The sequence below is a fragment of the Sarcophilus harrisii genome, chromosome 5 (assembly GCF_902635505.1).
Source record: "Sarcophilus harrisii chromosome 5, mSarHar1.11, whole genome shotgun sequence".
Taxonomy (NCBI): domain Eukaryota; kingdom Metazoa; phylum Chordata; class Mammalia; order Dasyuromorphia; family Dasyuridae; genus Sarcophilus; species Sarcophilus harrisii.
Window position 1 is genome coordinate 276,295,196 of NC_045430.1, and position 25,518 is coordinate 276,320,713.

At 43.0% G+C, this 25,518-nt stretch overlaps 1 protein-coding gene across 1 annotated transcript in view; it reads right to left on the bottom strand.

Annotated features, from left to right (window-relative positions):
• The window catches only part of DNAH11 (dynein axonemal heavy chain 11), a 257,321-nt gene that overhangs the window by 173,929 nt on the left and 57,874 nt on the right, over window positions 1-25,518 (bottom strand). The window contains exons 15-25 of the mRNA XM_031940270.1: window positions 22,955-23,287; window positions 22,039-22,293; window positions 21,778-21,947; window positions 20,653-20,875; window positions 13,839-13,955; window positions 13,398-13,484; window positions 9,250-9,408; window positions 7,708-7,791; window positions 4,739-4,897; window positions 1,230-1,352; window positions 234-356 (exon numbers count right to left, since the gene is read on the bottom strand). Coding sequence (XP_031796130.1) covers window positions 234-356; window positions 1,230-1,352; window positions 4,739-4,897; window positions 7,708-7,791; window positions 9,250-9,408; window positions 13,398-13,484; window positions 13,839-13,955; window positions 20,653-20,875; window positions 21,778-21,947; window positions 22,039-22,293; window positions 22,955-23,287 — 1,833 coding nt within the window. The remainder of the gene's footprint in view (window positions 1-233; window positions 357-1,229; window positions 1,353-4,738; window positions 4,898-7,707; window positions 7,792-9,249; window positions 9,409-13,397; window positions 13,485-13,838; window positions 13,956-20,652; window positions 20,876-21,777; window positions 21,948-22,038; window positions 22,294-22,954; window positions 23,288-25,518) is intronic.

Below are 25,518 nucleotides of genomic sequence, written 5' to 3' on the forward strand. Positions count from 1 at the left end.
ACAATGCAAGTAAATCTCTCCCTCGTGTAAACGTGGCAGAGGGAAATAGGGCCGTGTGGCTCTGCAGCTGGTGGAAAAATATGAGATCGTCCCGACTCGGGACCAGGAACGTTCCCCGAACTCCGGAGGAGAAGAGCCCGAGTTCCGCTTCAGTCCTGGAGCCCGAAAGATTCTCACGTCTCCATTTCAAAAAGGAGACTGCTTCCTTTCAGAAAGAGGGAAAGGAGGCTTACTTGATTGTGCTCCAGAGTCTCAAAAAGTTGCTCGTCGGACTTGAGTAAAGGGATGCCCGTCCGGTAGTGGTCTTCGTAGGAAAACTCCATCATGGCCCAGGTGTGGCTGATTTCCGTAAGGATCTGTCCGGAAACAAGAAGAAGGAGATGCTTTAGTATCATATAAAATACTTACCCATAAAAGCATTTTTATAAATTTCAAATTTATAAATGCAAAAAATTCCAAAGAATTTCCAGGTTAGAGATGATTGTTCCCATTTCATAGATCATGATACTGAGGTATGAAGAAGCCACTGAGTTCCGGCAGAGACCAAGAGCAGACTTTGACTCGCGGAGTTGGGACAAACTTTGCTTCTTTAAAACTTATGAAAAGTCTTTTGTTTTTAAGAGCCAGGTCAGTGGTGCACAGATTATACCTGTTTTACAAATGAAGAAACTAAGGCTCAGAGAGCTTAAGTAACTTGTCACAAGATAACTCCAAGTTGTTCTGTCTTTTGAGTCATGTCTGATTGTTTGTGTTTCTAGGTCTCAGTTTCCTCATCCATGAAATGGGGAAGTGGGTGAGAGGTCCCTTCCAGTCCTAGGCCTAGGATCCTACAACACTATGATCCTCTATCTGTTGCTTACCATCCATGTAACTTTGGGGAAAGTCTGTGAAGCCGTTTCTAGGTCTCAGTTTCATGGCCTCATTTGGGATTTTCTTGGCAAGGACACTGGAGTGCTTAGCCATTTCCTTCTCCAGCTCATTTTACAGATGGGGAGACTGAGGCAGAGCATGAAGTGACTTGCCCAGAGTCTGAGGCTAAATTTGAACTCAGGTCTTCCTGATTCTGGACCCAGGGCTCTATGACTATGGCACAATTTAGCTGAAAGCACCAGGATTTTCTACCTGGCATTTTCTACCCCGTCCCAGAAGCCTGTCCCTGAGCAGGCGTTTTCCTTTGCACAGAAACGAGCATCAGCAGCCACCTGTGGAGCAAAGCCAGAGGACTTTACCTTTTCAGTCCCCAGCTCCTTCACGGCTTTGTCCACGATGCTTTGGACTTCGTCTTCCACTTTGTGCAGCTGCAGCGCCAGTAAGTCGGCCAGAACCGTGCCCTCATTGATCGAGAACTTAACCTAGGAGAAGCCAGCAAGAAAACTCTAAAGTGCAAACCTACTTATTTATTGCTTTTAGGTTTAATATGTTTATGTGTTTAACTGCTAAGAGGCAGCCCTTAACTGGTAAGTAGTAAAACGGACTATTGTCAAAATATTGTCAATCAGGCATGTGATTAAACCACTTCTTGGGCGCTGGGGCCATGGAGAGGGCAAAACCAAGGTCCCTGCCCTCCAGAAGCTGCATCCCAAGAAGAAGACCATGGGAGTGGCCACAGGACTGGGGAAAAGCCCCTGCAGAAAGTGAGAGTTGAGCTTAGTCTTGAAGGAAACTAAGAGCAGAAGAGGAAAACATTGCAGGAACGGGGGATGACAGTCAGTCACCAACTGTGTCTTTGACCAAAAAGAAGGGCACAGAGATGGGAGATGGGATACTGGGGAGAAGGAAGAGCAAGCAGACCAGTGGAGGGAACCCGAGTGGGGAGGAGGGGGCAAAGTCCTAGAAGCTTGGAGAGGGAGGACGGGGCCCACTCCCTTAGAACGGCCCTGAGGCTCCATCCCATGCCCAGCGAGTTAGCAGAAGCAGCAAGGATGGAGCCAGTCCGTGCTGGGGAGGCAGTGGAGAGGCCCTGTCTGGCCCAGAGAGGAGTGGCTAAAGGCAGACCCTCAGCACACACATGGAGCGGTGACCGTGTCCATGGGCCTGTGCTACATGGAAGCCCTTAGCTACATGGATGCACACACAAGGATGTAGGGACATATGCAACATACACACGTGTGCACATCCTCTGCCTTAGCTAGGGCACCCGTGGGCGCAGACTCCGAGGCCAAAGATGGAGAGAGCTCAAGAGGGATCAGATATTCTTGGCCGCATGGTCTGTGATGGCAAAAAAAAAAATGATCAAAGAATCTGTCGTAGACTGGGACAAATTGGGACAAAATAACGCAACCAAATATTATTGTGCTATATGCAAAAAATGAAGAGTCCAGAAAAACATGGGAAGACATATAAGAATTGTTACAGGGCCAGTGGACACAGAAGACCTGAGTTCAAATCTGACCTCAGACACTTAACACTTCCTGGCTGTGTGACCCTGGGCAAGTCACTTAACCCCAATTGCCTCAGGGAAAAAAAAAAAGAATCTTTATAAAGGGGAAAAAACCAGAACAGGAAAGCAAGTCTACAGAACGATCACAGAGATAAAAGAGAAGCAGCGCTCATTGGCCACTGAGCACTGGCTCGAGGCAATGGCCAGTCTTGGTGCAGGAGGAGTGAGGAAGAAGACGTTCTTCTCTGCACAGAGAGGTGGGACCCCCGAAGGCCCCACGGAGCCCTGGTGAGGCAGGGGAGGGGCCACGTTTGTCACACATCCACCAGCTCTGTGCCCTTCTGCTGGCACAAGGTGAAAGCTTGTCAAGGACAGCCAATGACCGGCTGCCTGTCCCTCGTTCCCGTCATGTCCTCCTCTTCCTCTGCCTCTTAGCTTCCTTCAAGACTAAGTTCGGCTCTCCCCTTCCCCAGGTCTTTCTTTTCTGGGAACATTTCCACTGGAAGCCAGGGTGAGGGTAACATTCAATACAAAAAATGATTTTATTTTGTGTATAAAAAAGGAATCGGTGAAAACTTTTTAAAAGTTAACTTAACGGAAGGTCAAAGGAATTAATTAGGATCCTTGTAACATCTATGAAAATCCAGACCAAAGCTGAAGGGACTTGAGAGTCGGGGAATTCAATCCATAACTCACGTATTTTTGACATTAGAAAACCAGGGCCTAAAGGCACTTCCTCAGACAGGTGTCCCTCCAGTTTCCGGCCCAAGACTTGCTCTCCTATATCCTGCTGCCTTCCTCTAAACGTCAGACTGAGCCCCTCCTTGGTTTTTTGAGATGTGCAAGGACTAGACTCTTGTGATTAAGAATTCTGATGACAGAACCTTTCAGTCTAGACATCTCTTGGGTAAAGCTGTGCCAGTCAAGTGCTCTCAAGTTATTTTAATGCTTATTGACAAACTATACAAGGTAAACTTTGAAAGAAAAAGCCACTTGAGGTGCTCCGGTGTTCCTTGTTTGAGAGACGCCAACTTAGAGACATTCAGTCCCTGAGAGATAACCAGCCTCGGTGTTGACAGAATAATTTTCTTTCCTTTTAATCTCTTCTGTCTACAAAGCCCATTTTACAGAAAGATCCATTTGTTAACATTCAATTTAATTTCTAATAACAGGGAGGGTCTCACTTGCAATTTCATAAGATTTCCCTTCATTTCTTTACTCTCATCAAGTCTTTGTCAGTAAATTGACCTGGGATTCTTTTTTTTTTTTTTTTAATGTCTCCACATTTCTCTTGAGATGGAACTTCTTTGGGCACAAAAGCTACGGGAAGCCTGCACTACCCACCATTCCTGTTAGAGACTGCTACTGATAATCCCAGAGTCCCTGACCTTTCCCAGAGGGCTTCCTTCCTAAATAAACCTTGTTGATCACTTCTTTCAATCACGTCCTACTCTCTGTGACCCTGATTGGGGTTTTCTCAGCAAAGATTTTGGACTGGTTTGCCATTTCCTGACTAGCCCTACCTAATGTCTCAGTTTTTTTCTCAACTCAAGGGCAAGAAGTCTATTCTCTGCATTCAATAACTCTCATCCATTTGGAGCTTTTAAGAGTTGATAACTTTCCTGACAATCAGAGTGAAAATAGGTGTAAGTTTAGTTTCTTTTCTTTCTTAAAGAACAAACAAAATTACATAAAAACACAGATCATGGAATATGCCATTCCTCTCATAGGGGGTGACTACTGGGGGGGGCTTCTAGAGCAGAATGTTGCATAAATGATTAAATGAGATCACTCTATTATATATTTTTGTTTAACTACTCTTTATTAAAAACAAAAAGGTTTAGTTTTAGGATGTGGGATGAATGATGTTTCAAGAAGGGACTGTAATATAAAAATAATTATTTTTATTAATCCATTAATAATTTAATGATCTAGTCAATTAATAACTTAATATATTCTACATGTAACAATAATGAATTAAAACAATTTAATTAATTAATAAACAAAAATTAATTCATTAATAAGATTAAGGAAAAACCAGCCATGAAATCTGGAAGAAAAACAAAAAGTAATTTCAGCTGACATGGAGACCTTTGCACATTTAAATATCTTTAAATAAGACAACAACTGTGTTCTTAGAAGCATTTCTCTGTGATGAGGTGGTCCTACTGACTGCATGGCAGAAGCAATAACATCTGTCTTCCACCTCTCCCCGGCTTCCACTTCCCATAGACCTCCTCTTAACAACTACAGATCACCGTGACCCGGGAGCCTTCCTTACTTCGTGCCCGAAGATACTTCTCAGATAGAGCCGAGAGCTTTCCGCTCCTGACCAGGCCAGATTCACAAGATACTGACCCCTGTGATGTCCATCAGCTGGTGCCAGTGTCTCTCCCTGATGGCCGGGTTCTGTAACTCCATCACTGCCCTCAGAGACGCCAGCAAGTTCTTCACCAGAAGCTCCAGGCCCAAGTAAGCATCCCAGAAGCGGACTTCTTTATCGAGTGACCATATATCCTAAGAAATAGGGATTGGGGCAAATAGTTAAACTATCTCTCCCGTAATTTTTCATGGAGTGGATAAGTCACTGGGCCTGGAGTCAGGAAGAGATGGGTTCAAACCCGGCCTTAGACTCTTTCTAATTGTATGACCGAGCAATTCCTTTAAGTCTGCTTCAGACCTCCTCATCCATAAAACAAAGCTATAATAGCACTTACCTCCTCGGGTGCCAGTGGAGATCAAATGAAATGACAATATAAAATACATAAAGCATTATATACATTCTAGTCGTTATTATCCTTTTCTCTAAGGGGAGAAATAATTTCCAAAGATGTGAAAGCATGTAAAATCAATTAAATGTTTGGTTAGGGCTTACAAGTGGCTCTTGGGAAGTTCTAGAGTTTGTCAGCTGAGTTTATCATCATCCTTGTTGTTATCACTTTTCCTCATTCCCAAGAAAATTCGAAGTCACCATTTCTGGGTGCTGCGTTTTAGGAAGAGAGTTGGTAAACTAAGAAATTCTGAGAGGAATGAAGGAAGATGTTCCCCTTAATATGAGCGTCTTCCTGTTTACTTTGAGATGACTATATGACACTTATGTGTGTGTGTATACGTATATAGTTTATTTGTCCTTCATCATTTCCGTTTTCTCTCTCATTAAAATGTAAGCCCCCTGAGAGCAGTCTTGGGTTTTTTGCCTTTTCTATCCCTAGCACTTAGCACAATGCCTAGAACATTGGAAGTTCAGTGACCAACTAGCAAAAGGTGTTAACATTTTACAATTCAAAAACTGGCTGAAGGAATTGGGAATGCTTAGCATGGAGAAGATTTGGGGATCGGAGGGACAAAATAACAGCTATTTTCTCTGAGGAAGAAAGATTAGAAACAGGAGCTAGGAGTGCCCGTCATTTGGGACATGGCTGATCAACTTATGTTATATACTTACATCATAAGAAATGATGAAAAGGAAGGCTTCAGAAAAGCCAGTAAGACTTGTATGAAATGCTACAGAGGGAAGTGAGTAGAAATAAGAAAACTATATATATATATATATATATGTGTGTGTGTATATATATAATATATATATATATATTATATATATATATATATTAACACTGCACAGTGAGCCCCTTTCATAGACTTCAGAATGCTGATCACTCAATGACCAACTGGGTCTCCCAAGGACCCCTGATGATGCTACTGACTCCCTGAAAGAGAGGTGACAGACTCAAGGAGGAGAAGAAAGACAAATCCTTTTTTGGATGTGTCCAACAGGGGAACTTCTTTTGCTCATCCTTATTTGTTACGAGGGTATCCCCCTGCCAGTTAGGGGAAGTGAGAAGTTAATAAATATATCCTAATTATAAAAAATTAAATAACATAAAAGTTTTTTTTTAAGGGATTAGACTCGTTCAGATCACTTCCAGTAGGCAAAACTAGTAACAGCGGGTAGAAGTCACAAAGCAGCTGAGAGGATTGTCTCACCCTCATCAGGGAATGGGCTGCCTTGGAGAAAGCAGGTTTCTCCCTCACTGAGCAGCTGAGTGAACCTGGCCAACGACATTGGAAAGAGGATTCCTGTTCATCTGGGAAATGGACTGGATGACCTTGGAGTCCTTGCCACCTCTCAGATGTTGTGATTCTGACCCTTTAATCCTTGGGTCTTTTGCTTGACTGGCTTGCTTTTTCTAAGCTGCCTCCTCTGTGTGGGGAGACATTTACTTCCTAGCAGAGCTGTGTCTATGGATGTAAAGAAAGTCAACCATTAAGGATGCTTCCATAACTCAATTCCCATCCCAAAACTTGGTGTAATCGTGTTCCAATTTTAGGGAAATATATACACACATGATTGTCTCAGTGGTACACTGGAAGAAGGTCCTGGAGTTGAAATCTCATACCTGATATATTTATTGCTTTCATGAATTTACTAAGTCACTTAACCTCTCTAGCCCTCGGTTTCTTCTGTAAAGAAGCAGAATCTTCTGCTTCTTTAAAAGCATCTGTAAAAGAGAAGATTAGACTGGGTGCCTCTTAAGTCTCTTTTAGCTCAGGATCTATGGTCCCTTGGAGTTCCTACTATCCTCAACAAAGATTTCCTCCCCCCTCATTGCCTGGTCCCTTCATTACCATTATCATACCTTATCTTCACCTTATCAGTATATATAATGTGTCTGCTTCTCAGTAGTATATCAACTCTATGAAAGCAAGAATTGTCATTTTTTGCTTTGTATTCCCAGTTCTCAGCCTAATTTCCTGTGACAGAAGGTGCCTGGCTGCTTGCTGAAGTGAATGAAATGTAGATGCTCTCCAGAAAAGAAATACTTCTGTCAGTGCTCCCCAAAGGAGCTCCCCATGGGTGGTTTAATTGTTGCTTTTATGAGAAGACACCAAGGGCTACCACAATCTGAGGCCCCTTTCCTTCTGTCAGTGCTCCCAAAAGGAGTTCCCTATGTGTGGTTTCATTGTTGCTTCCATGAGAAGAAACCAAGGGCTACCACAAGCTGAGGTTCCTTTCCACCTCTACATCCAACCCTTCGTATCTCCAGTCACCTTCACTCTCCTCAACAACTGCAAGAAAGAATGTTTCTACGCTCAGGGGTGACTCATAACTCATGAACTACAGAATAATCGAACTAAGCCATTCATGGACAGACAATTCAGGTTAGGAGTGTGACTGGCTGATAGAGAAGAAATATCATCTCAGATGGTCATGTTCAAGCTAAACAAGCCCATGTGCCAAAAACCCATTGGAGCCTGGGTAGGGGAAGACAGAAAAGAGGCGGCGTCGAGAAAAATAAATTGTGGTAGTAGACAGCTTCGGAACTTGCCTTGGCAAACCTTCTCAGCTCTCCATCCATCTGTTCCACATTAATCTGTCTCCACTGGGTTTTAGTCCAATTATCGATGCTTCTCTGAAACCGGAGGAGCAGATAAAAGTGTCAACAACATTTGGTAAAAGTGAGTCTCGGCCACATAACACAGAAATTGATGATACACAGTGGCACCATTGGCCAGTGGAAATCCAATTTCTTGAATATTAACTGTCCTTGTCAAATCCCCCCTAACTCTAGAACAAAAAGTTGTTGGTGTGGGTCAAATGTACCCCCAAAAGGTTTGAAATGTGGTGAAAAGTTATAGACATATTTTGATGTAATCCTTGATATAGAAGGAATTGAGGTAGAATTACATATGGAAAAAGAATATTCCCATGATTTCCTAAAAACCTTCTGGATTCTTTCAAGATTCAGCTCAAATCTCATCTTCTGTGGGAGACTATATCGGGTCCCCCCAGCTGCAGCTGTCTTCCCGCTACCAATCTTGTATATACCTTATTTATACTTAGTTACATATTCAACTCCTTGAGAGCAGATTGTTTTTGTCTCTTAGAAACCCGACCTAGTATTCTGTAAGAAATGCTTGTTGGCTGACTAAAACCCCAGTAGTTTTTGATTCTCAAATGAAACTTAATCATACTTCAAAGACATAATCTGAATCCATCACTGGCCAGCCTCTGCTTTAAGCATCCTGATCAGATTCTAGGTCTCCGGACTCATACTCAATCAGTCACATGTGGCTCTTGTTGATACCGTAGGTCTCTGTAGGACTCCATGATTTCCTAGACTTACCAATATGTCTATTACATAACAGGCACTTAAATGCTTATTTACTTGAGTCAAGGACTACTTTTTATAATACTTATTAATATAATACAAAAACTCAACTTTTAATTTTTTATCATTAACTTAATAATCACCCAAACCCATACAATAAACAAAAAAGAATTGGATGCAACACAGTGAAATTCTGTTAGCTGTGTATGGTTATTAGAAATATCTATTCCATTTACCAAGGCAGTTAAATTGTTCTTTTCTTTGCTTCTGAGTTCCTGGTGTCGTGTTTTGTTTTATTTTGTTTTTTGGTGTGTATTTTCAATGTTTTCTTAATGCTCTGTTATCCCATCACTTATCACTGGCTCAACTTCCCCTTATCTTTAAGTACATCTATCAGATGCCCTCTTCTGTAACAAAATATTTTTCACAAAAATATCATTTAAAAAATTTTAAGTGTTTAAAATAAAGTTTTTTCTAAAAAACTTTTGGGGTTCAAACCAAGAACCTTTTTGCAGTAGTTTGTAAATGTTGAAATAAAAGACAGTGATGTTTTAGCTGAACATTTTTCTAGCAGAGAGATGTGAAAAACTCAAAGACTGAAAAAAAAAAAGAACAAATGGTTGAAGTCTGAAAAAATGACAGCCACATAATTTATTAATGCCATAAGAAACATAAGATCACCTATTTACAAAGACACACAAAAAGAAGACTAGTCAAAGGCATGTTAGAGAATAATTTTTTTAAAAAATAAGCTCTCACTTGGATATAAATAATCAGATCCCAGAGGCCCTTGAGCAAACGAATTTCTCTGCGACACTGTTTGATTTGTTTATAGTCTGGAAGGGCCACTTCGAAAAGACTTGTCGATTCTTGCATCTGTAACATTTCTTCTTCTAATGCCTCAAGCTCTTCGTTTGCCTCGGAGGGGGAAAAAAAACACATTTCACTCATTCTACCTGTCAACAAACCACTTGAAACAAGTGAGTCTGCCCAGACTTCTCGATACTTTAGCTCATCCAGCATCTCAACAGTTCCACACGGTAATTAGATCATTCATTAAGTGGCAGCCCAGTGGACTTCATTTTGCCACCTTTACTAATCCATGATAAAAACAGGAGAGTGAAGCATGACCAAACATAGTTTTGAGAATTATGGCTTCCTTCACTGAATCATAATCTGCCTAGAATTCTACTCATGGAATTGAAGCCCCTCAGCAAAGCTTCATGAGAAGCCATGAGTCTTATTTTTCCCCACTGATTTTCATTGTAGAACTAGGAATTTTACTGGAAAAAATTGTGTCTCCTGGATGATAAAAAAGTCATACTTAAGAATATACCAAGTCCTTTAAAGCTCCACATTTATAGGAAAAACCCAATATAACTCAATTTAAAAACTGTCACTCTTATGAACAATAACACTCAACACTTTAAGTTATACATCATAAAAAACATCCTAAGTTGAAAACAGCACCATGATAACTACTCTGGGAGCATTATTGTCAACATCCTTTCTAAAATGCCATGCCCAGAACTGAAGATAATATTCGAGATGAAGGGTAATTTAGACCACAGAATACTCCTCCTACCACCGCCATCACTATTCCCATCACTAGCTGACATTTCTATCGAAATGTTATCTCATCTGATCCTCAAATAATCATGCAAGGTAGGTGCCATTATAATTCCCATTTTTATAGATGAGAAAACTGAGGTCAAGAGAGATTAAGTGCCTCATCCCAAATCACAAAGTTAGTAAGTGTCTGAGGCAGGATTTTAAAATGGATTTTCCCAATTCAAATTATAGCTACTTGGGCTGAGAGGTATCTTACCGATAGGAAGCCGTCATTCTACCATATTATATTTGTGAGTGGTTTTTAAAGCAAATCTGGACTTTATATTTATCTCTGATCAGTTCTATCTTGTAAAATGCTGACAAATTCTATCATCAGCTCATGTGAATGATAAACATGCAGAATCTCTACCTTCATCCAAGTTACTGATTTCCTTTTTTGAATAAACAGTGTACTATCAAGAGGAGATCCCTAGGACACTCTAGCAGAACATTCTACTCAAGTTAACTTTGGTCCCAAATATTAGTAAAGTCATTTTAGAAAATCACCCCCACCCCCCTGGAAAGTGAGTTTTAAGAGAACAAAGCACGTGTCTCCCCAGGTAAGTGAGCTTGCTGATGCTTTTAAAATCTCTTGTGCTCTAGAGCTGCAGGGGCTCACCCAACCCAAGTGGCCAGGCTGAGCTCAACCGAAGTAAAAGCTTGATTTTAGATATTTCAGGGCAAAAGATGATGTCATCTCTTTCCATTAAATGCCTTCTTCGAAGTGTTAGGTTTGGTTAACAAGGCATCACTTGGAGAGAAGACTTTTTAAACCAAATCATCTTCCACCACAAAGTTCTGAAAGAGGAACCAGTCCTGCTTGCAGCTTGTCCATGCTTTGCCCTGGTCCCTCGAGTGATGAGGTGGCCGGGGCAGACAGTCAGTGGAGGAAAGCTTGGAAAGCTGGGCAGCTCCCAGGCTTCGGGCATATCTGCCCCTGGAGGGATTGCACTGGGGGCCACCAATCCCCACGTGAAATGAAAGCATTTCCTGAAACGTGGCTTCTTAATCTCTGACCACTTCCCTCAGACACTTGATCTGGGTTACCCCGTCAAGTCATGAACTGCCACAGGGCGAAGAACAGGGTCAAGTCCAAAAGACTTGGTTCAAGTCCTGCCTCTGACAAATGATTCTGGGTGACCCAAAAGAAGTCACTGACCCTCTCCCTGCAGCTGACGATGCTTCACCGAGCACGTGCTGCTTTGTGTTGGGGGTTTTTCCCACCAATGAAATCACAGGTTCTTAGAAAGCAGGGATCCAGAACCTGCTGCTGGGGCCCTCATTTTGCAGAGAAGGAAACACAAGCAGTCAGGTTTACCACCAAGCCACCTGTCCAGGGGCACAAACTGGTAAGTGTGAGACACAGGTTTGGAAGACAGATCTTCACTTCCAGCCAACTCTGCCCACCGTGACATCTAACGCCTCAGAGATCTGGTCAAAAGAATCATCACCCACTAATGCAATCACCAGTACGATATTTGGCAAAAACCCTTGACCAGAATAAGGTTTCCAGATTTTCAAAGCAATTCTTCTCCCTATTCCTTGCCCACAACCTATGGAATTGGGGCTGATCTGACTCACTTTCCTAAAAACAAGATAACATTACTTCTTGCCCCCGAATGCACGTAGCTATTGCTCGAATAAGTTTTCAAACATCAAAGAGACAGAAACCCCCTTCTCTGCTGCCAGTCTCACAACTTCCTACCTAGTCTGTATCAATGGCTGCTGGGGTGGGGTGGGGGGGTCCACCTGCTGCAAGTCTTCCCCCGTTCCAGACCATCCTCCATTCAGCCACTGAAGCAATCTTCTAAAAGTCACCCTCCTCCCCCACTCAATAAACTTCAATGGCTTCCTGTCACTTTCAGGATCAAATACAAAATCCTTAGTTTGGCTTTCAAAGCCCTTCACCATCCAGCCCCTTCTGATTTTTCCAGCTTTCTTATACTTTAATCCCCACCCCAGTGATTCTGGCCTCTTGGATGTTTTACTTCCTGATTCTTCAATAGTTTCCTGGCTGTTTCCCAGACTGACATTCTCTCCTTCCCCATCTTTGCCTTCTGGGCTCCTGACTTCCTTCAAATCTCAACTCAAATCTGCCTGCCTTTGCCAATTCTCCTCAATACCAGTGGTTTCCCTCTGAAACTACCTTTCATTTACACTGTAATATCTTACACATACTTCTGTTGGTCTCCCCATTAGACTGCAAACTTCTTAACGGCAGGGACTGGCTTTTACCAACATTAGATTTCAGCCACAAAGTGCTTAATAAATGCTTCTTGTCTTGATGTGACTAAATGCATGCAGATTATTATAGGTCCCATAATTACAAATAAAAATAGAATAAACCACCTTCTTGTAGCCAGCCTGAACCTTGAGAGATGGTTCTAACATTTTCCATGGGAGCATTTATACCTTGGAAACTGGCAAACACTACAAGACCAGGGAGTTTTTAATTGTTTGATTCTCTAGAGTAAAGAAAGTGATGGAGAAAATATTAATGATGCAGATTAAAGTAAAAATATATCATGTATAAAGTGCTCTCCTAGAGAGCCAGTTGTTAAACATTTTCCAGTATATCTCTTACTGATAACACATCATGGAAGGGATTCAAAAAGCCATCCTAATGATGGTGAACATGATCCCTGTTATTCTTCCATTCAATGAGAAGAGGGACATTGAGTATGATGGGAGATATGATTCTTCCTGCAGTCAAACTAACCTATGCAATGACCAGCTGGGTGATCTTGGATAAAAAGATCCAAATCTCTTACCTTTACACCATCTATAAAATGGGGGTGGCGTGGTGAAGGTTGGGAGGAATAAAGATGGATAACTAATCAACAGTTATATTGCTGCACAAGAAAAATAGGATCAAGAAGGAAAAAAATACCCAAGAAAGGAAACAAAATGCAAACAACAGAGAGAGTGAGAATGCTATGTTGTAGGTACCTTGGAGCTCTGAATTCTAAGATCCTAGAAAGGGGTGGAGAATTTGGAGAACTCAGATTGAAGAAAATTGAATGTCTGTAGAAGGATGCAATAAGAAGGGTAGCTTAGAACAGTGGGAGCAGAATGGGCTCTAGGGCTAGAGGATAAAAGTTCAAATTCTGTCTCTGACACAGACTTCCATTTGCCTTCTATAAGGTAAGTTGAGCTAGCTGCTCTCTAGCATTCTGTCCAGCTCTAGATCTTTGGCCCCAAAGCTAATATGCCCGAACCTCAATGTACACCAACCAACGTGTTTTAATTAAATGCTTTCTCTAACCCTAGCCCATTCACAGCAGAAGGATCATTACCTCATCAAGGACTTCATATGGCTTTTCTGCATTGTAGAAGAAGGGGGCTTTTCTTCTGAATCTTTCTCTGAACTCCACCTGTTTCCCCTGATGCAGAAGAAAGTAAAATCAGATTAGAATGGAAAGAGAATTTCAGTAAGTAAATTCAGTTTAGAACAGCTGTTTAAATATTCTTGTTTTGGGAAAAAGGTGATGGGTTATGTTTATGAAATGTTGCATAGATTGTGTCAATTTGTTTTAACTATTTTTCTTTATAGCAGAGGAAATTGTTTTGGGGAAGGGGACTTATTGGTAAGTGCAAGGTAAAACACCCATCCGCCCCCCTCCTCCACCCTGAAAAAATCCATAAATCATTTTAAAAGGAAATTCAAATGTAAATGAGTAAGTCCATAAAACAGTCTGGTTAAAATGCTTTGAGTAGGAACATTTGGGCTCACTTACATCAAACAAAACACACTTTCTCCTGATCACAGTGACCTCTGCATTCTGAAGCGGGGCCACTTCATGTCTCATGGCCACAGCGTTCTTTTTGGTCGTGTTCCATCTTTCAGGCAATTCCTAGGAAAAAAAGAGAAGTGCATGATGGGAGAGCAGGACAGTTACCATGGAAACCCAAAGACCTACAACAGGTGGCATTCATTTAGTTGGCATTGGAGAACTTCACCCCATCCTCCTTTACAGGCCAGGCCAGGTGCATATTGTGTTTATTGTGATGTCTCCAGGATCTGTGATTTTGTAGGTCTGGGTCCTGCGTCCCTTACCCTGGCACCCCCTGCCTGTGACTTAGCAGAGGATCTTTAGAGTTGCTCTGTTCCTAGAAAACCTGCCCTGCTGTGGACATAGCATCTCATCAGGCCCAAATTCAAAGCTTTTCCAGTGGATAGGGCCTAACAAAGCTTGGGTCCTACTGGTGGAGGCTTTGAGAAATCAAATCACCATCACACTACCTCAAGCTTCTAGAGAAAGATATTATTTCAGGCATAAAATGTGATCAAACCTAACCTTAAGCAAGCTAGATTTTTCTTAAATTTTAGTCAATATCATTGGTCATAGCTTCCCAAACATACATTTTTCTAATACATTAAATTCCTGTCATTATTTGGAAAGTTCTTCCCTGATCTTTTTATTTTTTTTTTTAATTATAGCTCTTTATTTATAAAACATCTGCATGGGTAATTTTTCAACATTGATCCTTGCAAAACTTTCTGTTCCAAATTATTCCCTCCTTCCCCCCATCCCTTCCTCTAGCTGGCAGGAAGTCTAATACATGTTAAATATGTTAAAATATATGTTAACTCCAATATATGAATACATAGTTATGCAGTTACCTTGCTGCACAAGAAAAATCAGATCAAGAAAGGGAAAAAAAACCTGAGAAAGGAAACAAAATGCAAACAAACAATAGAGAGAGTGAGAATGCTATGTTGTGCTCCACACTGATTTCCCATGGTCCTCTCTGGGTGCGATGGCTTTCTTCATCACTGAACAATTGGTCTGAATCACCTCATTGCTGAAAAGAGCCACGTCCATCAGAATTGATCATCATAGAATCTTGTTCCTGGCTTCAGTAATCTCCTGGTTCTGCTCATTTCACCCAGTATCAGTTCATTAAGTCTCTCCAGGCCTTTCTGAAATCATCCGGTTGGTTGTTTCTTACAGAACAATAATATTCCATCACATTCATAGACCGTCACTTATTCAGCCATTCTCTAGCTAACGGGCATCCCCTCAGTTTCCAGTTCTGTTGGAATACATGGGAGCCACTGACAGTGGCTGCTTGGAGATCCAGCCTAGAATGGATCTCCTCTTGTGAGAGGATGACACAAGGAGACTGAGAGGCCATTGCATTGTCTGACCTCCCTTCTCTTCCCTCTGCCTCCAATTTATTTCATACTCAGTCCACAAGCAACACCTGTGTCAGTGAAGGCTGCCCTACAACTCCTTCAGATGCTCTGATCCACAGCTGTGGAGGCTCTCGGGGAATTGATCTGAACACAGTTCTGGCCACTACAAACAGGGCTGCCACAAACATTCTTGCACATACAGGTCCCTTTCCTTCTTTTATGATCTCTTTGGGATAAAGCCCAGTAGTAACACTGCTGGGTCAAAGGGTAAGCACAGTTTGATGGCCCTCTGGGCACAGTTCCAAATTGCTCTCCAGAATGGTTGGATCCATTTGCAATTCCACCAACAATGTATCCGTGTCCCAGTTTTCCCACATCCCCTCCAACATTGGTCATTATCTTTCCCTGTCATCTGAGCCACTCTGAACAGTGTGTCATGTTCTTCCCTGATTTTACATCCATGTAGGCTGCAAAACTAAGAAACCAGCCCAGTGTTTCTGACCACCATAGTCTAAGAATAACCGTACCTGTGTCCCGTCTGCTCTTGAGTGCTCCCCCCAACTTGCATTCTCCCTATTGGGTAGAACTTCCACTTCAGTTCTAGCAGCAACCCCATGAGTGATTCTTCTGCTACTCTAGTTCTAGAGTCTCCAGAGAATGGGTAAACAAGCGAATGAGAAAACTTTTATAAAGTATTTACTCTGTGCAAGACACTGTGCCGGGAGGGACACACAGAAGGGAATGGTGGGCAGGGTGCAAGGTGAGCCAGATCGCTAGAGAGGAGGAATGAAAAGGAAGCCTGCCTAGGGCTTTCCTGAAATCACAGCACAGGGGAGATAACCACCAATTAGCCAGCAGGGTCCCGGGGCACGGACTGGCAAAGGTGGCAAAGTGATTGTTGGCAGAGAAATGGCAAAGGAAAGGGGAGCAGAGCTAACGCCCACTCGTCCACCCCCTGGCCGCCCCATAGTGCAGAAGGCTCTGCCTCCACAAAGCATTCCTGAGCCTTTACACGGGAGCCCAAAGGGATGACTAATCCTCCTACTCCTTTACTTGAGGTTTCCTCCATGGTACCAATTGCCTTCCTCCAGGGGCCAAGAGCCTATAATCCTCTCCAGCTGATTCAGACTTAGTCATCCATTGTCGACGGGCAGAAGGAAAATTCGCTAAGATTTGCCTTGTATTCTGTATTCCAGCATCTCCCCCAGTGCCCGTCGAATGGAAAACAATAAATGCTTGTTGATTTAAGAAGAAGGTGGGAGGGAAACGTTCCCATTACCTGGGACTTTTATAAGATCGACAGTAGGGAATGAGATGAATACTCCCACTTTCTAAGCTAACCGGCAACAGTGAAGCCATTTTTTCTGTTTGCTGTATTACATTTGGCAAGATGTGACCCCTGGAATCATGTAGCCACAAGCGGCTCTAATTGGGCTTCACTGGATGAAACACTTATTTTTTTATGAATAGTAAATACTTCATTTCTTCTATAACTTCATGGAATCACAGCGTTTTTAAATTAAAAGGAACCTCAGCAGCCAGCTAGTCTCCTTCCCGACAAGAAAAGGAACTCACTGTAACATTCCCCTGTGCAGATCTGGGATCGCATCTCCCTGGGGCTCAAATTTCTCTTCTCTAAAATCAAAGGACTGGCCTAGATGGCATTGGGGGTTCCCTCTAGCTCTGCATTTAGGCTGCTAGGTTTTCTACTCCTTAGATCCCTCTTCCTAATCCAGTGGAATTAAAGCTTCTTGTGGGGCAGCAGCTTTTTCATTTAGTTCTTCCATTCTTGGCACATAGTAGGCATGTAATAAATGCTCGCTGCCCCCTTTCACTTAAACAATTATTAGGTTCCAGTTATCCAAGGGGGACTGGAACAGTTGCCCTTATTGTTATAACAGAATAGGATTCTGAGTTTGGATAATACATGCTCACTGCTGTTGCCCTTAATGGCCAACTATGAACTGGGATCATGGTCAACAAAAGGAAAAGAGAATGAACAGGACGTGATCATGTCATGGAATGGACAATGGGCTTCGATCAAGGGCCCTGCGTTCTCAACTCCAACCCGGACTGTGTGTGTGACGAACCACACAGTTCGAGTCCCGGGTTCTCGATTTGTAAAATGAAGACTCTGGGGCTGCTTTCCAGCCCCCAGCCCCCTGGCAGCCTGGGATCCCGGATGAGGGCCGACTGTCCTCGCAGGATTCTAGTGGTGCAAGGAAATGGGAGGGTTCTAGTACAACCCACAAGTACCCACCAGGGGGCTACTAAATACAATTTAATCAGTGAACACCCCCAGAGCAATAAAACTTTTACAAGTAAAATTGTAGATTTTGTAAAAGTCTTTTTACAAAGAGACATTTGTAGAGAACCTACAGCGACCTCCACCCACAGTATGTGGGAGTCTTATGGGAGAGTGGATGAGAGACTCGTTGTCCCTAAAATATACAGAGCCTTGGGGAAAACAGGCTCAGTCTTAAAGATCCCAGGTGGCAAAGGGGTGTCACAGGTGTTGGTTACATCCCTCTGTGGAATCCTCGGGAACTTGCTTTTGCTCCAGCTGGTTGGTTTGTATTCAGCGCCCAGTTTTGTGCACTGCTTGTTACCCATTCACTCTCTCCAATAACATGGGCGGGGAGGGAGGTTAAAGAGAGAATGTCGCACTCTCTGGACTCGCCACCTTCCTTGCCGCCTTCTGTAAATGCACAGGAGTCCATGTTCCCAAAATTAACCCCAGCTTGACTCTCAAAGAAGTTTCTGGATCATACTTTTTTTTTCCCCCTGAGCAATTGGGGTTAAGTGACTGGCACAGGGTCACACAGCTAGGAGGTGTTAAGTGTCTGAGGCCAGATTAGAACTCAGGTCCCCCTGACTTCAGGGCTGGGGGCTCAGCAAGAATTTTTAAAAACCTTTCTCTGAACTGGTCCTTATGCTATTGGGACACAAACACAAGCAAGTCCGTGAACAGCAAGAGTCCGGTCTGAGCACAGTGCCCAGTATACAGTAGGCATTTAAGCAATGCTTACTAATTGATTGATGAAGCAAAGATTGACAGGTGCTGGTCAGGGATGTTATAACAAGGGTTCCTTTTGTGGAAGGCGAAGCTCCCTTCCAGGGCTTGGATTGTGCCAAGGGCGCCTCGCTTTGGTTGTTAGTTGCTTAATACACTGTTCATGATGGTATTTTTCTGTAAATAATTCAGAAGTGATCTGCAAACCCTAAAACAAAGCCACAAAAGCCGGTCCAAACACAAGCAACAAGTTCCTTTCCGCAGAGAAGCTTTCGGAGGCCGTACCTGTCTTCCCTGCTATTTATAAACGCGACTTACAGACGATCCCAACCTCAAAGGAAGGTTCTGGGAGCTTCAGGCACGGATCCAAGAACTGTTGTCATGTATGGGAACAGGGAAAGGGAACGTCTAATTATAATGTGAAAGTTTCCGGCTTCCACGTACACACAGACACGCCGAGAGTGTCCCAGAAATCCCTCTGTCACTGAGACACCCGAGGCGCTGGGTCTGGGGCCGCCGCAAGGCTGGGAAGGCCGGGATCCCAAGCAGCGACATGCTTCAGCCCGGGGATCTGCCCCGCGGAGATAAGGCCCTGAGGACTGCGGACGAATGAATGGGAATCACTTCTCGAGTTTTTCCACATGCCGGGCACTGGGCTAACTGCTGAGAAGACGAATCAAAGGCGCATGACCCATGTCATCAGACAGGTTCCATTCAATGGGGGAGAATGCGTGGGGGCCGGGAAGAGGGGCAAAGCCCAGGAGCTGTTGGTGAGGGGCAGCCAGGAAGCCGGATGCTGGCCTGGTGCCAGGCAAGAGTGGGGAAGGGTCACTTTCCAGAGACCAGGTTCTGGAGGCAGTCTCAGATAAGGAGCATGGCCAAGGTATAGGGAGCACGGTCAGGAGTCCTGCCTAGCCTAGAAGTGCTGAGGGAGCCCATCCCACCCTGGCGCGGTCCATGCTCTGATGTGAGGCAGCAGATTTCCATACATAGAAATCCTGCCCTGGTGCCATGTGACCTTGACCTTGCGGCTCTCAGACAGGCCAGGGGGGGGCCCAGCCCCAAGAAGGGGCTCAGTCCCCTCACTCCAGGGGACTGTACGAACCAGGGAGGACCCCTCCGGTACCCAGTTGGCCACGGGATTCATCATTCAGCCACAGTGAGGCACCAAGGCCGCCCTCTAGTCAGAGGAGCAACAGAGAGAGGACTCACAGTCCTCCAAGAACTTCAGGGTTTCCATGATTGGGGGAGGTGGGGTAGAGGGCAGTGACCACCGGCTTCAGGAAGGTCTAAGCTCAGGAACTGCTCAGCTCCCCGCTGGTCAGTGGCCATATACAGTGGCTGTTTACATCTGCAGAAGGAGTTTCCCCTCAATGACATTCTAAGTCTTGGGCATCCTCTGTCCCAGCACACGCACGTCCATGTATGCACATACTCATGGATACAGTGCGTCCACAGCTTTGGGGTGTGGCTGCCCCATCACCAGGCGGGTCCCCTGAGAGCAGGCTCCGCCTCACATTTCTAGCCTTGGCATTTAGCACGTTGCTTGGTACACAGAAAGCACTTAATAAATGCTTTTCCATTCTACTCCACTTATCAATAGGCAAATCTAGTCTAATATGAAATGCACACACACAGACCCATGCTTATGCACACCTTCATTTTTCCCTAGAGTCTAATAAAGCTGAGAATAATCCATAAAAATGAACTTTGCTTTAGTTAAGTGGAAGAGCCATTCCTCAGGAAATAAGACATTTATAAATGCCCTGGAGGAAAAAGACTTTCTTTTACCACATTTTTTTTTTTTATCATCCTGTGTCAGCATGAATCCTACACACCCCAAAAAAGGCTCATGTGGCACCGGCCGGAGGCTCACGGACGTCGTAAATGGGAGCAGAAAGCCGTCGCCCTGGACGCCTCAGCAGTGAGCAGTGCTGTCTGTTCTTCTCGGGAAAAGCCCGAGAGCTCTCCCTTCTTGGGCCCACGGCCCACTATAACTCTCGGAAGAATCCGTTGGGAAGATGATAGCAAAGAAGTCTTATTTAGGAAAAAACCATTTCCCAACTGGATCAAGGACGTCTCACCACTAGCAGGTGCATCTAAGGCCAGTCCACGCGTCCACAGGGACTATTTGCGTCCGACTGTGGCCAAGCACCCATAGCTCACATCGGCTCCATCGGCCACAGTCAGATACTGCAGCTTGAGGGATTCTGTCCCTCCCCAAGAATGAAGGACAACAACCAACCGACCGACCCAAGGCTGGGCCACTTCCCAACTGGCAGCTGGGGGTCAATGAGCGAGGGCTGTGGCGAGCCTCCGCTCTGACAGCAAACGTAAGCGTGGAGACCAGAAGGTTCCCCCTAGAAATAAAACACCGTGACCCGGCACTCGCACTCACCTCCAGGAGCACATAAACGTGGTCGGGCATCTTTTGTCCGTAGCTCTCCAAGAGTGTGATGGTGGCTTTGAGAGGGTCAAAGAGCTCATCGGTAGCCACCTGCCGGTTTTTAACTGCCATGAGGTGGCCCATGATTTCTATTAGCCCGTCATAATCGCCTTCTTTCAGCTCTCTGCAGAATCCGGCATTTGTCACTTTAATAAACTCTTCCAGGTCAGTCAGACTGTGAGAGAGAAAGGAGGGAGGGAAGAAGAGAAAGAAAGAAGAAAAAAGGAAGGAAAGAGACAGAGGAAGGGGAGATGGAGAGAGGGAGGAAGAGAGAGAGCACACAGAGAGAAAGAGAGACTTATAAAATGTGCTCAGTAGTTGCCTTTCCAGAAGCCCTGGATGCAAGACCTGCCTCCGACACCCCTTGTCACATTATCTGGGTAAGTTATCTCACTTTTCATTGTTTCAGAGAACTCTCTAGCATTATAAATTGCCAAGGATTTCTTCACTGAGAATTAGTACTCAAAGCTCTGATCCAATAAAAGCACAAACAAAATCTTTTTTAGTATAAGAAAATTCTCATCACTTCAAGTTGTGATAAATAATCATGTTGAGTTTCTGTGATTTCATTGGCACGGGATTTCATTCCACTAAAAACCAAACCAATAGGTCTTGGAAGCCGAGAATCCAACAATCTGCCCGTGGCTTTTTTTCATTATAATATTGAGGAAGCAGCAGGGTATGGAGGAGGCTGTGAAGGTTTCAGTAAAAAATGAGCCTTGGCTCAAATACCACTTCTGATCAAAGTGAACTGTGTGACTCCAGGTCTATCATTCAACTTACAGATGTTCCCTGGGCACCAGCTATAAAATAAGAGGCTCGGGCTAGTTGCCTTTGAGGTCCCTTGCAGTCTATGATCATAGGATCAGCTAAATTACATAGAACATTGAATATAAGAATGCTTCCCGTTATCCCACTTATACATACAGATGATGCTCTTACAGATTCTTAGAGTAATATCAACAGATGACTCGTTAAATCTACAGGTGAGTCATTGGTTACCCAACGGGTTGTGAAGGAAGGATCTGCCGACCTTCTGGACAGCTCCAACATTCAGGATAAAATGAGCAGTTTTACCTGTCAACGACAAATCTGAGAAGGTGCTCTTGGAACATCCAGCTCCACTTTTTAATCATATTGAGCAAGCTCATTTTGAAGGGCTTCATGTCCACCTTAAACCAGCTTTCAAAGATCCGGAAGTCCTCGAATTTGCTCATTTGAACATACAAAGCTTCATAAATGTCGATCTACAGGAGATTTTGAAAAAAAGATACACAAAGTTCATCACCAACTAGCTTTAATCTGCCACCTACACAGCCCATGTGCCATTTTTCTTGCCTGTTCTTTGAACTGCTCGATGGTGGGTGGCTGCTCTGGAAGGCCTTCGGTGGACTGAAGGTCCATTTCCTCTGCAGTTAATGGATGACCGTAGAGAAGAAATTGCTTCATGAACTCCATGCGGTCATCTACCCAGAGGTAAGAGTAGGAGTCCAAAGAGTTCCTATAGTCCAGAACTTTGGTGATCACCCCTGAGACTCTGCTCATGATCTCCTGTCTGGTCTCTGTCAGGTCTGACATATGATCCATGTCATTCTAAACATCGAGAGAAGGGAGTCAACACAAAACCATGATTAGAGTCCATTACTGCATGTCTGGAACTGGAATCCTCCCCGCCCTTCAAAACAGGTAATTCTACAGATAAATAGCTTATCTCTAAGCAAGGAGACAATCTGGTCCAGTGGCTAGAAGGTAATAATAGACAGGTTCAAGTCGTGCCTTTGAAACATCCAGGCTGTGTGACACTGGACAAGTCATTTTACCTTCTCTACAATTCTCGAAACCTAAGCATGGCAAAACATGTATGTCAATCTATGTTTGTGGAAAATTTTCATTCTTTTAACTTTTAAGTTTTCATTCTTTTAGGTAATTGTCTGTTTTGAAAAATATATTGATTTTCTATTATGAAATAATTAACAAATATTTCAGTATACAAAAATGATCCAGAGTATGAGCCCAGTAAACAATGATTTTTTAAAATACAGTTTTAAGTTTATATTCAAACTAAAAAGGAGGTAACAAAACTGGTTTATGCGATCTTCTGGACTTTTTTCTCTTTCCTTTGCCTTTTAATGTTCTGTTGACACTCTTTTCTCTTTTTTAATATCTCCAGAATCCCTTCCTTCACAATAGGTAAAACCTCCCCTCCCCATCCCCAACATACACCTCATTACCTGCTTTTTCAAAAGCAAAATACCTGGTAATTTGGAATCTCCAGATGTGCTGCCACTCTCTTCATGTGGCTAGACATCCTAAAAATATTGCATAGAATCTCTTCCACGAGATCATAAAGGCCATCCCCCGCCTCTCTTTCTAATGGGGGTTTAAATATGATTTCTGGAGCCATGAGGATCATTTGTGCTTGAAAGAATGGAGCAGATTTCAGACATTTCTCTGTGTTCACCAAGAAGAAATCTAACTCGTGCATGATGGCATTGAAGAAGCCATCAACCACGATGTCATCAATGAACTCCAGGTAGATCTTCCAGGTGTCGGACATGGCATTGGCTTTGAAGAGCTTCAAGTTATCCTGGGAACACAAAATTAATATAATAATAGATAATAATAGAATATGGATAATATGGAACAAAATTAATATTGAACACAAAATTAATAATATAATATATAATAATAGAATGTGTATAATATGAAACACAAAATTAATAATAGAATAATAGAATATGTATAATATGGAACACAAAATTAATAATATAATATATATTACATGGAACACAAAATTAATGATATAATATGAATAACATGGAACACAAAATTAATAATATAATAATATGTAATAATATAATATATAATATGGGACACAAAATTAATAATATAATAATATATTATAATAATACAATATATAATATAATAATAATATAAAATCACAACATTTTATTTCATCACATGAATTGTTCAACTGATTCCCTTCCCCAAAGAAGCCAAGAGTGACCAAGCAGCTAGCTATTTTTAAAATCATAATTATCCTTGTGCTTGTATTTTATCCACTGGCTAAACTGTAAATCCCATGCAGACAAGCACCACCTGTTAAATAATTATTTTTATGATCTCTTAGCTAAATAAGAGGCTCTGAACCCAGAAATTGTGTTAAGTAAAGAGGATATAACAAAGACAAAATAGTCTCTATCCTAAGGAAAGTTACATTCCATTCCAGCAACAAGAATTTATTAAATGTCTGCTATAAACTTAGTATTTGGGGACATAAAGACAAAAGTCAAACAGCTCCTGCCTTTAACATTTAACAGAGAAGATGATGTGGCCCTGTCAGGTGATGCAGAATACATACAAGATAAGTACTAGGCTGCTTTTGGGGGAGAAGCCACTCATTAGGAAAGGTTTCACCTCAAAAGCGCTGCCTGAGCCAAGTTTGGAGGAAGCCGGGGGATTCCAGGAAATACAGGTGAGAAGGGATGCATGCTGGGCTTGGAGGCAACAAGTGTAATCACAGGGTAGTGATGCCATAAACAATAGATGCCGAAGTGTCCTTTCTTAGCATCACACAAGCCTCCAAACTTAGCGAAGCTGATTCTCATATAACAGACCCAGTCTAAGCCTGGGTACAAAGGCTTTCTAGCAAAGCCCCTCTGGGTGGGAAAAGAGGAAGTGAAGTTATTCTGGGCTGATGGCAGAAAACCAGTGATAAAGGGACAAGAAGATGCACAAGATGAGGAAGAAGCATCAGGACTTTGAGCTTCTCAGAAAGGAAGGATCATGGGCTGCTTTCAGCTGGGGGCAAGGGAAGGGGCTACTTTTCCAAACTAAATAAAATCACGGTCACTCGGAGTTTTATCCACCTCACTAAGGAACAACTGCTATTGGACATAATTTGCTGCCACTCTGGGAGCTGGAGAACTTCTCCCCTGTCTACTTCCTCCATCTCACTACTGCCTGGTGAACTGATTTGTCGAGTTTAAAGTTTCCTCCTTGTTTAATTTCATTTATTTGCTGTCTACTGGTATAATGGGTTTTACCTCTATGTGAAGATAAATAGACTTTAAATACATTTTGATCAAGTATTTGCTATTCATGAGTAAAGTATCCAAAAATGTATCACTGGACCAATATCTCCAGACCTAACCACAAGATTATGTCAACTCTAACACACACATAAGACACACACACACATACTCGCCCCCTCCCCCCCAAAAAAGCAGGTTTCATTGGTCTGGGAAGACCTTTCAGAGTTTACACTGATACTCAAGGAGAACCTAAGCTGCTTTAGAACAGGTGCCATTTTATTCTTGTTTTGAGATTTCCAGCACCTGACCCACTAGCACACAAGAAGTGTTTAATAAGAGCAAATAGGACTGAATCCAAGATGAGAAATCTACTCTAGAAATCTCTTGGTCTGGGAAAGTAGAGAAGAACTGATCAAAGAGAGTGGCCATTAGTGAGCAGATGGAAGGAAGCTGGTGCTGCTAGGGCATTTCAGCAGAAAACATACGTCTTGAGTACAATGAATGTAGGTTTTGTTTTTGACCCCCAGCACAGTGTTTAGCATATAGAATGCACTTAATAGATATTTGTTCTGTGAAAAACTCTGCTCATTGTAAAGCCTAACCATGATTCCAGAGGACTGGTGATGAGACATCCCCCTGCTCACCTCCGAGAAGAGGATGAACTAAGGCTCGGGGGGAGAAGAATGGGACATTTCTTTTGGACGTGGGTTCCAGAATTTATCAACGGCGAGGCAAGAACATTAATTTTTGTGAATTAAAAAGTCCAATTTCATTTTTTAAAAAA